Source organism: Prosopis cineraria, unplaced genomic scaffold (genome assembly GCF_029017545.1).
Source record: "Prosopis cineraria cultivar Desert tree isolate PC_DT_omini unplaced genomic scaffold, ASM2901754v1 PC5, whole genome shotgun sequence".
Lineage (NCBI taxonomy): Eukaryota > Viridiplantae > Streptophyta > Magnoliopsida > Fabales > Fabaceae > Prosopis > Prosopis cineraria.
Window position 1 is genome coordinate 37,465,660 of NW_026555336.1, and position 15,633 is coordinate 37,481,292.

General features: G+C 33.4%; 2 protein-coding genes across 2 annotated transcripts; both read right to left on the reverse strand.

The window, feature by feature from the left end:
- Positions 1 to 1,060: 1,060 nt before the first annotated feature.
- On the reverse strand, positions 1,061 to 5,459 carry LOC129311992 (protein IWS1 homolog 1). The gene is made up of 11 exons (XM_054954528.1): positions 5,272 to 5,459; positions 4,666 to 5,182; positions 4,254 to 4,370; positions 3,608 to 3,828; positions 3,374 to 3,503; positions 3,201 to 3,263; positions 2,974 to 3,051; positions 2,003 to 2,094; positions 1,854 to 1,916; positions 1,603 to 1,753; positions 1,061 to 1,484 (listed from the first exon to the last, which is right to left on the reverse strand). Exons 1-11 carry the CDS (start codon positions 5,289 to 5,291, stop codon positions 1,386 to 1,388), a joined length of 1,551 nt encoding a protein of 516 aa, XP_054810503.1. The 5' UTR covers positions 5,292 to 5,459; the 3' UTR covers positions 1,061 to 1,385.
- Positions 5,460 to 6,485: 1,026 nt separating this feature from the next.
- On the reverse strand, positions 6,486 to 10,563 carry LOC129310352 (UV-B-induced protein At3g17800, chloroplastic). The gene is given in 4 exon segments (XM_054952173.1): positions 6,486 to 7,036; positions 7,039 to 7,466; positions 8,090 to 8,358; positions 10,322 to 10,563. Coding segments are annotated over 4 exon segments (1,224 nt in total). The 5' UTR covers positions 10,454 to 10,563; the 3' UTR covers positions 6,486 to 6,641.
- Positions 10,564 to 15,633: the final 5,070 nt, after the last annotated feature.

A 15,633-nucleotide genomic window follows, 5' to 3' on the forward strand; every position in this document is an offset into this window, starting at 1 on the left:
TTTTTAAAATATTTATTCTTATTAATTTTTTATTTAAAAAGTAAGTGTTATTTTTAATGCATAGAATTATTATATTCATTTGTTTTCTTAATAATTTCATTTTTATTCTATGTATTATTTACGCTGACTCCTGTAACCGTTTTGAACGATAGTGTACAATAATTTCTTTTGGCCAGAATAATGCACAATATCACTTTCTTTTCTTTGAAAGTTTCGGTAATGACAAGAAAACTGAACTATCTTGGATTATAACTGGGTTGTCCAGTTAATGTTATTTTATGTTTTTAATAATTTTTTATTTTAATAGTTGCACAACTTAAAATAAAATGTTAATCATTCTATAAAAACATTTATTTAAAATTAAAATTTGAAACGCCTTAAATTTGAATAGTTTAAATCTCATTGTAATAAACATTAAAATTAAACCTATATTTAAGATGTAAACCTGCCCTTAGATGAATGGATAGTAAACGATGTGCTAAAAATACTATCAGGATCGACCCATGATTTCGTTACACACCACATGTCATTTCTCAGCCCCTGTTGCTTTATGATTTATGAGCTAAGAGCCCGAGTCACATACCCCAAAAGGAAAAACAGTCAAGAAGAAAGTCACGCTGCCTTTTAAAAGGCCTTCAGTATTACAACATCCACAATCCTCTCCAACACCGAGACCACTAGGTCCAAAATCTAAATCCTTAAATGAATTTAAGGTTCAAGACTCACACTTGCAAGTAAGACCAATGAAAATTCCCTCGGGACACAACCCTATGGGAAGAGGTTCACAACGTTTGCAATATATGATTTAGCTAAAGACCAATAATATCCGATAATGAGAGTTGATAAGCCATTTGGACACGTGCACGTTCGCTTACAAATTCAATTAAAAGCTGCATATGGTACGCACGTGTTCTGGTTGTTGCAAGAAGATTTGAGTGCGAGCAAAATGCAAGAAAGAACACGCAACATGCAAGGTCATACACAACATATGCCCCCTCTCTCGGCGCTAAATGACGATCTCTGACAAGATTTGCTGGTCACCAATAACTTACGTAACCGATAACGCAGAGAAAACAATATCTTAGTCACTAATATCAATTAACATGAGCAATTCGCATCCACGATATTATTCAAGGAGGCATGCAGTAAAAAAAAACTAGCGCTTACACCATCAACTATAAATGTAATTCTTCAATCTATGAATGCAGTTACTGCAGTAAATTTCACCTCATCCCCATCAACAATTTGGTGTTGACAACTAACAACTCTCCCACTAGGTCACCATAGACGCTGCTCAGATTCTTCCATAATCATCCACTTGGTGGCCATACATTATAAAAGGCTCATAGAATCGAGAGATCCATCCAGTATCAAGGTGGTCGAATTTACAAATACTTCATCATGCCCCGACCTTCGACGCTCAACTTAGTGGCTTGAAGCTGCCTCTTTTTGGGTGCCCTTAATTGCTGTAGCTTCTTATTCATCTGCAACCAATAATTCATTTATGTCAAATTATTCCCCTTTCAACCTTTAGTGCTGGCTATAACTATGAGATCACAAAACCATATTTTTAAAGAGTGTGCATGCAAGAAAAGCAAAGACCTTCATACGGTGCTGATCTTGTGCAGCTTGTTTTGCACGGGCTCTAATTTCTTCTGGGTCAACTTTAGACGGGGGCCGCACCACAAAATCCAAAGGTGTTGCTTCTGGCCTAGTTGTGAGTTGTCTGGTAGAGGACTGTCCAGACTTCCGCCTACATCACATTAGAATTTTAATCCAAAACATGCAATAGTGACTACCCACTCCAGTCTCACTATTCCACAAGAAAAACAAAAATGCTACCCAACCCTTACTGTGAAAATTCCAAATCAAGATCACCATCTCTAGATTCCATTCCTGAAGCTTTATTTGCAGGCCTACATGAGATTAACAAAATCACACAAGTTCATCGTAAGACATAAGAATATTGCCGGCGACAGCAAAAAACGGTAAAAATGAATACTTCTTCACTGGTGGCCTTCTGAAAGGAATCCTGTCATCATCCATATTTCTCATGTCTTCGAATCTTGTACTCTTGTTAAATATAGGTCGGCTCTGCAATCACAATTTGACAATTACATAAATATGATTAGTTCCTGTTGAACTAACAATTTTTCAATAGGTCCAGTGCAGCATTATTTAGGAGTCCTCTAGTTATCCCTTCTCATAAGTTATTGTCATCCTCTTGAAGATTTTCCCCCCATTCTGATTAATACATTTAGCATAAATCCAAAGAGAGAGGAGGCCTGCTTATGAGTTTGTATGCTATTCGTTACAACTTTATTTTAACCATAAGTTTCCAATGGTTTAAAGGAAGAAAACCACTAGGATAAAAAAATACATGAACACATACAAAAAAGGACTTGCTCAGGATCCATTTTAATCCCCATGCTCACACCTACCAATCCCATGGCAGCTATCAGCCACTGTTGGCATAAGGACAAACATGAGCATAAGGTCTCTTGAGGGGCAAACAAGACCCACGCACAGCCTTGGCACAGGGAGATCTCCTAGGAGGATGACCTCCAACAGAAGATCTTTGATGCCAGGGGGAATTCAATGCCACACAACATGGTTGACTACAAAATCATTTATCAGTTCCCAATTGCCAGTCAAGCCTGCCCATTACATAATGTCCAACCGCAGCACCAAAGTAAAACAAAACAAAGTCACAGTCACTTTGATGAAGGAAACAAAATTAAACTATCCAAAAACAAATAATATGCATGCACTAGCATGGGTACATGCAGATACTAAAAGAATAAATGGAAGTTCATTCCTTCAATAATTGAAAATTCATTAACATGATGACACCCTAGTTTTCTACTCATGAAGCTTGTTGCCACATAGTATAAGAACATGAACGTTTAATAGCTGCAAAGAGAGGTAAAATATACGCTTGTAGCAAGCCTTTATTAGGCAAGCATCACTTACCCATTTATCAACCAGCTCCTTAGCTAGTTTCCTATTTACACTGATTTCTTCATCAGATTTTGACAAAAACATAATGACCTGTCAAGACAACATACAAGAGTCAAAAATGTCATTTCAATGTACATGATCTAAATGATTTGCCACGTTTTCCAATTTTTCAAAATAGAAAAAGGGCAGGCAGGAGGGTTGGTTCAAATATTTGGAATGTTAAGCACAAGTAACCTGACCTTTCCAAGACCACTCTTCTTCAGCTGCTCCCTTCTATCATACTGCTCAAGATCTATAGGAAACTGCATAATAAGCAACATATCAGAAGCCAGATATCTCAATATATCAGGTGCTAGATATTATCGGTCAATGATTACTGTATTTTAAATATCGTAGAGGGAAAACTGAGTACATCATTCAAAATATTCAAAATTGCTGTGCGGATGTTTATGTTTGGTAAGCTTCCGTCTGGTAGGGGCTCAAGCCAATTCTTCAATAAAGTTAGCACTCCATGATCTAAAAACTCCTGCTGAAGTTGTTTCCTGAACATAGTTCAAAATTAAAAATGATAACTAATATAAAGAGAAGACAAGAAACACAAGAAAAACACTGCATGCAAATATGAAACAGACAAGCAGTTGCATACTTTGAGAGGACTTCAGTTAAAAGAGGCAACTTCTTCAGCTTATTTATGGCAGGTTTCCCCTGTCTATTGAGTTCAGCATCCTCTTCAGCTGTAACCTCAAGTTCAGCCATGACATTCTCAACTAGCAAAGCTATCTCTGCAGGACTTCTCTCGCTCTTCTTCTTCTTCTTACCCATCTTGAAAAGTTCCTTGATCTCATCATCCTCCTCACCTTCCTCTGCCTAGTAAATCAGCCAGATATAAGCATAAGGAAAACAACAACAACAAGCAGCCTTATCCCACTAGGTAAGGTCGGCTACATAAATTGTACGATGCCATTATGCTCTAACAGCAACCAAGTTTTTAGAAATATTATTAGTTAAGAGGTTTCTTTCAATAACTTTCATAAATGTCTCCTTCAGTCTTCTTCTACTTCTCTCTATAGGACTTAAGATTATCCATTCCACTCTTCTCATTATTGCCTCCCATGGCAAGCATCAGTAAAACTTTTAATAAAAAAAATAGGATTTGAAAAAAAGAGCAAGGAAGAACAACGAAAACTACTATAAAAATTCTCAAACAGAAGTCTGGTCTCAATAACACAATCAAAAGCAGTGGAACTGAATTCCGGCAAATGGAAAAAATGTGAAGAGATTATATCATCAACCTGGGCATAATCACCAGGAGAACGAGCTTCATGATCACTACCGTATAAAGCAGGTTCCACCCCACTGTCATCTATGAAATTATCATCATCGACTGTCCTGACGCCCTCCTGATCATCCTATTAAATGAAATATAAAATATTTGATCAGTAAGTAGCAAAAGCGTGATCCAAATAATGAGCACACTCAAAAGACAACACATGAATGAGTACCAACTGAGTGTCAAAATTTAGTAGAGCTCAATCAGAAAGAGAGAGAAAAAATTGAAGTTAATCAAGCAACACTCAGCAATATAAGTCATTGAACATTATAAAACTCTCATTAACCACAAACTCTATTCCACCGGCCAAAGTCTGATTAGTACTATTCTTCAATTATCAGCGGAACTAGTCATGAAAATTCACAGTGCAATACCTCAGAGTCGCCCCCAGCAATCGTATCCCACATCTCCTTGACATCGCCATCATGATCCTTTCCTGCCTTAACCGCAAACCCTTTCTTCAACAACCCAGATTTTGAGCCGCCTTTACCATTACTCCCCAACCTCTTCTCCCCCTTGTACCTCTTCTCCTTCTTCCCACTGCCACCATCCTTCCCCTTCCTCTTTCTTCCCTCCCCCTCCTCAGACCCGTCCCTCACAAAACTTGCTGGAATATTACCATCCGCTTCCTCATCCTCATCAACAAGCTCCGGAGCCACAGACTGGCCCCCAGTATCACTTTTCTTGATAAGCCTCTTCCTAGGCTTCGCCTTTGACATGGACGAATCATTGTCATAGACCGGAGTCTGCGATCGTTCTCGCCCGCGCCAATCATCGACATCTTCCTCCAAATCGTCGAATAGCCCTTGCTGTTGGGGCTCGGGAGAGAGCTCGCGATCGGATTGCACGTCATCGTAATCCATCAATGGTTCTCCATCCTCATCCCGATACCTAACAGATAGAAAAGTCGAGAAAAATGAACAAAATCATCTCAGAAATCAAACCCTAAACTGAATTTCCTGAGAGATTGAGGGACATACGGATCGTTGTCATAACCCATGCTTCTGGACAAAGAGTGAATGAAGAATCCAGAAAATCTAAAAGAGAGAAAAAACCAAAGAAGCAAATTTGATCGAGGAGAAGCGTATTTAGCAGAATTAGTTCGATGGATCGCACACGCGCCGGCGAACGGGTCGTTTGGTTTGGGATCTTCTACGAGCAGGTGAAGGTGTTGACTCAGCACCCGGCTCGTTGAAGGGTTTTAAAAAAAAAATAAAGAAATTAGTAATTAGCATTTCAATCTAAAAAAAACGATAATAAAACTCTCTAAAATATATAAATATTATTTGTTTTTTTAAATTATGATATTTAAAAAATTAAATTATCTTTTATATATTAAAAGAATTTTATTATTATTTTTTAAAAGAACTTTTAAAATATTTAGTATTTACTCCCTCCGTTTAAAAATATAAGTCATTTTTAATTGAATTTTATTCGTTAATAAAATAGTTACCTACTTTTAAATTAATTCTATCTTTTCATATTTACCCCTATTAAATACCCTACAATAAATATAAAGTCATTATTAATAATAATAGGGACACTTTTAAATAAAAGGCAATGATTACACCTTAAAAGATTACAAATACCTTATATTTTTAATATTCAACTTCTCAAAAAATACCTTATATTTTTAAACGGATGGAGTAAGTATTTGTTTAAAAATGATTTAATAAATTAATTTTTTTAAATTTATATACAATCTCTCTTGAATGATTTGAAATTTGAAATTTAAATTTGTTATAAATAAAATATAAAATAAAGTGAAAACATATTGTTAAAATAAAATTGTATTTACAATAAAATTAAAATTATTCAAATTAAATACAAGGAGATTAGGCATATAAGTAATCATTTTTAACAATCGATCATAGTTAATATTATTTTCAAAAGAAAAAAAATTGAATGAATATTTAATTTATTATAGTATCTTTTTAATTTAATAATAAGTTAATAATGCATTCGTCAAATGATTGTTTTTATTTACATTTAATGAAAAGTTATAACATATTTTGGTTTTATAATTAAAACAGTTTCATGATTTGGACCTGACGCATTGCTCAATTCAGAACCAGTCCTCTGAGTCAAGATAGTTATGACCAATAAATAGCGCTTTGTTGGAATTTGAAATTTTTAGATATATATATATATATATATATATCTGTTTTGGCGAGAGCACAGAAACCGCACCTACTTATTTACAAGTTGCATCAATTTTCCTTGCAATACGCCATGCTGTCTTCTTTGAGTTCAGCAGTATCATAAAATAGATATGCTCCCTGTATTACATTTACATTCATATGCTTTACAATCTACATTGTGCAGTCGAAAGATTTACAAAGATGGCATTCTAGCTGTTAACAAAATGGTATTTGGATTCAACGTAGCTCTCTGCATCCCACAGGAATGATCCAAAGGCGACCGCCTCCAAAACCAGCATGGTCAGACCAGCGAAAGTGATGGAAAGCATTTCATCATTGGGGGTCTCAATAGAACCATCCTCAGAGACTCGGATGTCTGGCCTCCCGAAGAGGGCCTGAGTCTGCTTTTCAATCAAGGATATAGCTTCCTTGGAACGTATGGTTGCATATCTCTGCAGGGTCTCTGCGTCCAAGTACATTACATAAGATCTGAGCCTGTATGTTTTGGCTTCGCCAGTGTCTATGTAATATTCTCCCTCAATAATGCTATCATTGTCTTCATATGCAGGGATTCTGATCAACGAATCCGGATCCCAGAGCCTGTTGAAGGTGATGGTTCTTCGAAGCTTACATCTGCTTTACCAAAATCCTCAGGAAGGGTTTTCATAGTCCTCTCAAGTTGAAACCGTTCATCAACTCGTTTGAGGAAGTATCCGTACATTATTGAAGCAGCATACAACTTACCGAGTTTTATTTTACTGATCTGAACAGTTGTCTGAAGAGGACCCACCAGCCGTTCCCCTAGGACAAGAGATAGGTGACTTTGTATCATCTCAAATGCCTCTGGGGAGTGAACAGCTTCTAGTTTATGCTCTTGGTTTGGCCAGAAATCCACTCGGCCAGTCGGCTCTGGGGTTGATGATATTTTTGGAATCATTGAAATGCCTTTTTCAACAAACCTCTGAACTATAGAGCAGTATATAATCTCTTCCAATGTTGCACGCTTCTCTTTCTCTCTTATTTCAGCTATCCTCCTGAAATTCAGATTTGAACAAAAGAATCAAGGTTTATCAAGGTATGTAAATGTCTCTAAGGTAAGAACACTTCTGTTAGCAATTTCCCTACTGGCAAAAGTAGTTTAAAACAATGTACCAAAAAAAAAAAAAGTAGTTTAAAACAATGGGGTAAAGGCTTAAAATCCTCAATCCTGGATGACAGGATGAACCAATATGCATGAGGGGAAGAAAAAATTAAAAGATAGAAAGAGCCGCCGTGCGAAAAATGTGATACAATCTAAGCAGGCTTCTGTTTATCAACTTAAACACAGTATGTTGTTCCAAATTACCATGATATATTTCCACCATTACTTAGTGTTTGTAAGGGAGTACATTCTGTTGCTCTATCATTGATCAATAAATCAGATATTGTTTATAAGCAATTGATCAAATCAAAACCTGATCTCATGTCTCTTATTCAATAAATTTTATTTATCAAATTATGAACTATAAATTCAGTTGAGGTTGATTCTATCCCAGATAGGCTCACCATCAGCTTCTTGCTCTAGCCATCAGGTAAGTAAACTGTTCAATCAATTAGGTTATTACCTGTTGATCAACGGGGCACAAAATTATTTTCATACCAGATCTAAAGGACTTACTTGTAAAGAATATCTTGAGCCGAAGATTCTTCTTTCTGGGCATCTTCATCAGTTTGAAGGTTCTCAAGTTGCTGATCAATGGCTGCGGGCAATAGATGAGGATGAGTTTGCAAGATTTGTGCCAAAAGCTGACCAACTGGTGATTCTAATTGAAGGGGAGCAACAGGCACCGAATTATCATTTGCATCAGCCGATGCTTTCAGGACTAAGCCTCTAGATCGGCAGTTGTATAGTTTATAAAGCTTGGAATTGCCCATTGAAGGACAGCTCTACAATAGAAGAGAATACTTTTATAGTGTTTACTTCAAAATAGAACAACAGCAAATTAAATACCAAAAACAATGTTTAGCTTTCCCGCCCATAAGAATGTTCAAGTAAACGTAATAGAATATATGAGTTAACGTTTAACTAGGTAGAAAACTTTATATACGGGTGACATTATGGTACATTTAATGAATATACAATATTTACTAGAATTTCTTGCTTCAGCTTCAATCTAGTTGACTTTCAGCTTGAAGTTAGAAGATGCGGGCCTTATCCTCAAGGTTTCATTTTTTTTTTTTTTTCACTACAATATAGTAATCTCAGGGCACAAGATTTTCCATGGCATGAGGACTTAAATTACAAATCTGAAAGTTTACCCAGGAGAGGGGCCCACGTGCTTTTTCCCCAACCAGTGAAAAGACTAGCCACAGTAAGCTAATAATACATAATGGAACATGCCATGAATCAGGGAAAGTGACAAGGAATCAAGATGAGTAAAATCTATTCATGAAAGTCAAGGCAAATTGAAAAATTTTAATGACCAACAGAGTGACCCTATGAAGTCTTTCTCAAGTTTAAGGTCAAATAGTTAGATTCTTGCAAACTAGATGCCCCATGAAGCGAGAAAAAAACAGCCTTCCAGGTATATCAATGTAATTAAACTATTAGTAATGGAACTTAACCTAGTGTTTTCACAATCCATGCAGCATGAGCTTGTTACATAATTGTAGTATGAAAATGGAAGAAGAGAGGTGAGGAGGAAACAGTCGAGAATAGAGAACGAGGAAACAGAGAGATAAGATACAATGAACTGAATCTATCAATTGTCAACTTGACAACTACTCTGAATACATTGATTTTCCCTTTATTTATAGGCCTAATGACTCTACCCGGCATAACTAACTAGCCATTATACCCTTCTGTGTACAATCATGATTATTTAACAGAACCATAACGGAAAACTGCTTTAATTAATACTTTAAAATCAGAGGAAGTATCATTTGACCAAATAGATTATCAAGTGGAAATTAAATGCAGGAGTGAGTAAAGCCTATTCAACCAAATCACCGTTAAAAGAAGTCTAGAAACGCATTTATTATAACATGAGCTTCCTATAAATAAAACGTTCAAAGACCAACGGGAAAAAAAAAAAACATTGTTTGGCATTTATATCTAGGAATTTGGAACCCCTTTGTTTCCAATACCCTTCCATCAATTGGTTAAGGGAGTTGTTCTTGGACATCCCAGGGAAGATAACTGGGGGTTGGAGTATGCCCTTGGAATATGTGTCCCCCCCACCCACCAAAAAAAAAAAATCTAGTTTCACACTCCTCAGCTTTACAGAAATTCAGAATTCCAAATAATCAATATTACTTTAATCCTATTTATAAAACACTTTCAATATGTTCTATCATAATCAAGAAAACCTTAAAACTCATTAACTGTCTAAAAATTTAATAATTTCTCAACTTTACCCTATTAAATATATATATTTTAACATCATATTTTCCCTCTGGAGGATAAATGGAGAAATTCACAATAAAAATTCAATGAGATAACTTATAAATAAGGCAAAAAAAAAAAAATCTTTGCCTTATAAATAGGACCAAGAGTCTTAGTTCGGGTAGCTGTCACTCCAAAGCAGTTGAAACAGTGTCAGAGACTACGTTCAGTTTCGCTGAAAATAGGAGGAAGAGGAGACAAAAAATTTCAAAGACCTCCTCCCCCAAGCATCTTCCCAGTAAAAAATTGAAACTTCCGAGTCATATGCAGCTAACAACGAGGAAAGTTTTCAAAAGCCCGTCTTATCTAGGCGACAACTTTCAAGACAGAGTATAAGAAAATTCCAGACTAAATACAAAAAAATTTCCAACACAGGCTGCGCTACCAAAATCCGCCGAAGAAGAAAACGATAAGAAATGCAGAGCAAAAATTAAGAGCATGCAGATGAAAGGACTGAAAGCTTACTTTGAGAAGGCCGGCGGAAAGGAAACTTTTGGCGTCGGAAAAGGTATGCAAATGTCGAAATTCAGGCAGCCGGATACCTCCCGACGGTGGCAGTGCCACCAATACATCGCTGATAGCACCTGAGACCTGCATTTTCTCTTCAATTTCTCAATTCCACGCTCCGACGCTAGGGCTCCCGTCACTTCCACACGGAGATAGTTAGAGAGAAAAACAGGGTTGTTGAAGCGAGCCTGGTTGTCCAGTGCAGTGCAGGGAACAAATATTCGAGATTGTAGCGTGTCTATATATATAAACAATAAAGTTAAAAAATATCACCTTTTAATCATAATGTTATGTATTATAATTTAATTATAAGTTGCTTTTTATAAATAAGGTTGTATAAAATAATTCCTTACAGAATTGACAGTTGTATTGAAATGATACATGAATGTGAGTATTTAGTGATGATTAAAAGTCGAGGTGCGAGTTTATAGGCAATGCACGGATAAATTAATGTATATTTTCATGTTCAATGAACAAAAAATTGGAAAACTTGGTTGAAGATACGTTAACATGGAAAAGGCAACTTTTAATTAACATGAATTTGTGATATCAAAACATCAAATATCAAATGATTTATCAACATGCTTTAACTATCACATTGACCTGAAATATTTAATTAACATTGATTCTCTTTTATGATCTCAAAACGTTAAATAAATTGTCAACGGGCTTTAAATATCATATTGATGGTTGATGATGACATTGAATAAAATTTTACAGTAAATGTATTTCTAATTATTACTACAACATGTTAAATTAATATTAACCATGAAAACAAATTTCTTTGATGTTTTGATTTGAATATATATATATATATATATTTGGCATTTCAAGGTACATTAATTATTTTTCAATAACTGGTCAAAAAATAATTATTTTTTAACATGTCAAAACAAGAATACATATTTTAATAACAATTCCAAGTGAAACTAAATTGGAATAAATTTTGTTAGTCCAAAAGAAGCTGTGAGAATATAGAACGGCGTGGATTAAAGTACTAAATATATTAGATTATGCTCCTTCAATTTTGAATATTAGTAACATTCTAAAAGCATAATTTGATTTATTTTATAAATTATTAATTGATGAGATTGTTTTATTTTAAATTAAAATTATCAAACTATCTTTAAAAAATGAGAGAGAGAGAGAATAATACTCTTTCCATTTCAAATTATAAGATACTTTTAGATAAAATTTTATATATCAATAAATCTCATTAAATACACTTAACAACCTTATATTTTCAAAATAAAAATATAAACTTCTCAAAATACCCATCATTTAATATATTGAAAAAAGAAGTGATGGAAATTAATTATAGAGAAAGAAAGAATAATATTGAAATTGGTGTATTAATGAAACCTTAATTTATTTAAAATATATTATATTCTGGGACGAAAAAATTCCTTCACGAGTGCTTTATATTTAGGACGAAGGGAGTATTATATAATTAGCTTACTTTTTGCTTGAGGGTTATGTTTGAAATTTTACTTATCTTTATTCCTTATACTTTATTATATTGATATTGATGAGATTAATAAAAATGACTTATAAATAAGATCAAAGAGAATATTAATTTATTTTTCACCCAATTCAAATCATGCGAATTGATAATTACTTGGGCCAACCCATCTATTCATGTTAATTTTAAAGAAATAAAAATCTTAAATTTAATTTATAAGCTATGCAAGAAAATTTTAAACACATTGCATCATCTATGGGGGCCAATTTATCTAATATTCTTCTCAAACATAACAAGATCATAGCATTGATCGAGTTAGCCAAACAAAAGTGATTGTAGGCACTAGGGACGATACTATGGACTAAAAAAAAATCTGTTCTTAATTGGAATGATTTTTATTGCCTCCTAGTCTGCTCAATAAATAAGCCAGTCAGGTCAATCATTTTTTTAACTTGACTTATATTTTTTTCTCCACGTAAAAGTTATATTTTTCTTAAAAAATATTTTACAAAAGCTAAGAGATTTCAAGCCATGAAAAGAAATTAATATAATGTTTTGAAAACTGGACCAATACAACTTGCTGATTTAGGGAACTGGTGTAGACATCATAAAAAAATCACGAGTCTATAGATTCGGCTAATCAACTTAAGAAACAAGCGTGTGCATGTGATGAAAATTAAGGGCATTCACAGGATAAGATTGGAACAATCTTGTCCTGTGTCCCATCCTTAAAAAAAATTGAGACTAAATTTTTATCCTGTGTCTCATCCCGTTTCAAAAATTATTCCATCCCATTAAAGATCGGGACAAGAAGAGGACATCCCACCATCTCAATAAATCAGACAATGTTGAAAAATGAATTAAGTAATAACATCCATTAAAATTTTAAATTATATAATTTATTAAGTTTAAAATCAAAACAACACAAGTACATAAATCACAACAATTTAAAATCAATTATTAAATTACATTAATCACAACTACACATTACGATAGCAATTATAAGTGATCTCTAAGCTATGAGAGTAACAACAATAGGCAAGTGAAGCACAACATCAAATCATTTTTCTTCTACTTTAGTTGAAATGTGTTAGTTAATTACTCTTTCAAAAATAAAACAAGAAATAGATATAAATAAAAGTTATTAAATAGATAGATATAAGAATAAATTGTATTAATATAATTAATATATTATAAAGAAAGATATCATCCTATTTACTCTATATCATTAAAATTATCAATATAAAAAACTTTAGTTTTGTATAAGAATTGCAAATATTGAAATTATAATTAATATAAGTATAAATTATATTAATATATTTAATGTATATTTTTAAAATAAAAAATAATATATATAATTTTCAGGACGAGACGGGACATCCCAATGGTAATCACATGTTCCGTCCCGTCTCAATCTTCTTTCTCATCCCACCTCATAAAGTCTTATCCCAATTGCTTTCAGGCCAGGACGAGACTCAGGATATGATCAAGATAATATTAGGCCAATTAAAATGGATACAAGTTAAACACTCCTAATGAAAATGATAGAGTATTGCTAGATACATTACCTTTTTTTTTGTTTTTATATGTGTGTGTATATATATATATATATATTATTTATAACATATGTATCAATTTATTAATGGTTGGTTTACCCTTATTATTTATAATCATGAATCAATATCTTCATCAGTTCAATGATTAATTTGATTTGTTAACATTGAAAATTAAGGAGTTGGTTGATGATAAACATCACAAAGACTTCATTGCATTAGAGAAAATACAATCCTAATTCAAACTCATGAGCAACTTTTGGCCCCAAAAAGACCGCCTGACAACAAAATGTAAGGTGCAAGCATCACCGGAAAAAAATTGCTTTGTTATACTTTAAAATTATACAAATAATAAGGTTGATTTTAGTTAAAAAGATTAGTCTTTTATAATGTGACAAGTTAATATTTGAATATTCACTAAAAGAAGTATTCATATTTAATATTACAATTGTGTTTCAAATGTGATTATTTTCAATAGAATGTTACACATCGGTAGCTAAAATATATATACAACAAGTAAATCCAAAGTTTATATGCTCAAGTTGTTGACAAGTTCAATCATAAACAAACTAAAGTCCTATTTGATACGAATGACTAACAGAGTGAACTAAGTAATATCAAGTTTTTGTGTTTGATAGGTGATAATAAAAATTTTAATTTCAAACCCAATTCCATTTAGGTGGAATTATTTAATACCACCTTAGACACTATAAAAATAATGTCGAGGCTGAATTTTTTAAGGCCAAAATAACCTTAATTCCTGATACAACATATTATAATTTTAGGTCAGTTCATCTTCTTTTTTCAAGGCGTCGATAACTTCTCCTTCTCCTTCAGTTTATCTTCTTCGTTTTCTTGTTCCAGATCCACAAACTCAACTTAAATTTGTTTGTTAATATAAAGTTTTTGGTCCACAAACTAGTGTTTGGGTAGTTACTGCGTTTCTTCTTCCTTTGCTTCCCATCCAAGCATCTCCAATCCACGGACATTGGCCACGGGCAAGAATCAAGATCAGCTTGCCAACTGGTGCAAGAACAACTCTGTTAGCTTCAATTCAGCAGGCCTAGACAGGAGCACGGACGACTCTATTAGCTTCAATTTATCACTGGATCGCTTTTGTTTTCTTGTTCCAAATCTAGTGATGGGAGTATAGTTTACTCTGATTTCTTCTTTCGATCTTTTAGATTTGGCGACGTGAACAAAAGAACTCCATTTTCTTGTTCACGCGCCATCATTTTCTTGTCTAGAATTTCGGATGAAGTTGACAGCCAAATTATTAGAAAAAGATGAGGATAATTATATCTTTTACTTGATTTTTGTTTGATTTGAATATTCAATTTTTTTTAAGTTCTCATGACACACTAAACATAATTTTAACACGAATTCTCTCTCCTACTCCCACTTCCAATCTCATTCTAATTTTCAATCCTTTAAAAGTTAATGCTTCATATCAAATAGGGTTGAAGGGTGAATCTAGACTTTACTCAATGCTAAGCTTGTGTGAGGAATAAGGCAGAATTGGTTATGCACATAAGGCCATGTTTAGTATATCAAAATTGTGAAAAGAGAAATGGAATTGGATATGAAATTTTTCAGTTGGTTTGTTTATATATCAGAATTGCTTTCTTGAAGGAATCTGATTCCATCAAAATTGATGGAATCAATTTCATTGTAGAGACCATGGAATCCACTAACTCAACATGAAATTGGCTTATGTGTCATTAAAAAAATAAAATAAAAGGTATTTTGAACTTTAAAAGTACATTCTTTATTTTTTTATTATTAAATTTTTCATTAAAAAAATAAAATAAAGGGTATTTTGATTTTTTATATTTTAAATACATATACTTATTAAAATTATATTATGATTCCATCTTCATACAAATACACTTTTAAAACTTAATTTCCGATTTTAATTCTGATTCAATTATAATTTCGATTCCGATTCTATCAAAAACTCTTCTATCATACCAAACGAGACCTAAGTGACTTCGAAAAGAATTTATAGTCAAAGTCCGAAAGTACAAATCATTTTTAAACAATGATAGCGAGTTATATTGGTGTTGCAAAAATTTCATGTGAATTAGATTTTATCATAATACTTTCAAACAAAATTTCGGAACGAAATTACATTCTAACTTGTAATGATTTTTTTTTTTTTTCACATTGCAACATTTTTTAAACTTTTACGCCAGTCAAAAGCTGAGGTATCAATTACACGCGGCGAAAACTTCCGGACCACAGTTCCCTGTAAA

Bases quoted from the DNA above. Each gene is read 5' to 3' on its own strand.
- LOC129311992 (XM_054954528.1), bottom strand. From the start codon at position 5,291: ATGGGTTATGACAACGATCC. The intron at 5,183-5,271 runs GTATGTCCCTCA...TCTATCTGTTAG, and splicing joins ATGGGTTATGACAACGATCC to GTATCGGGATGAGGATGGAG. The intron at 1,754-1,853 runs GTAAGGGTTGGG...AATGTGATGTAG, and splicing joins CTTGATTTGGAATTTTCACA to GCGGAAGTCTGGACAGTCCT.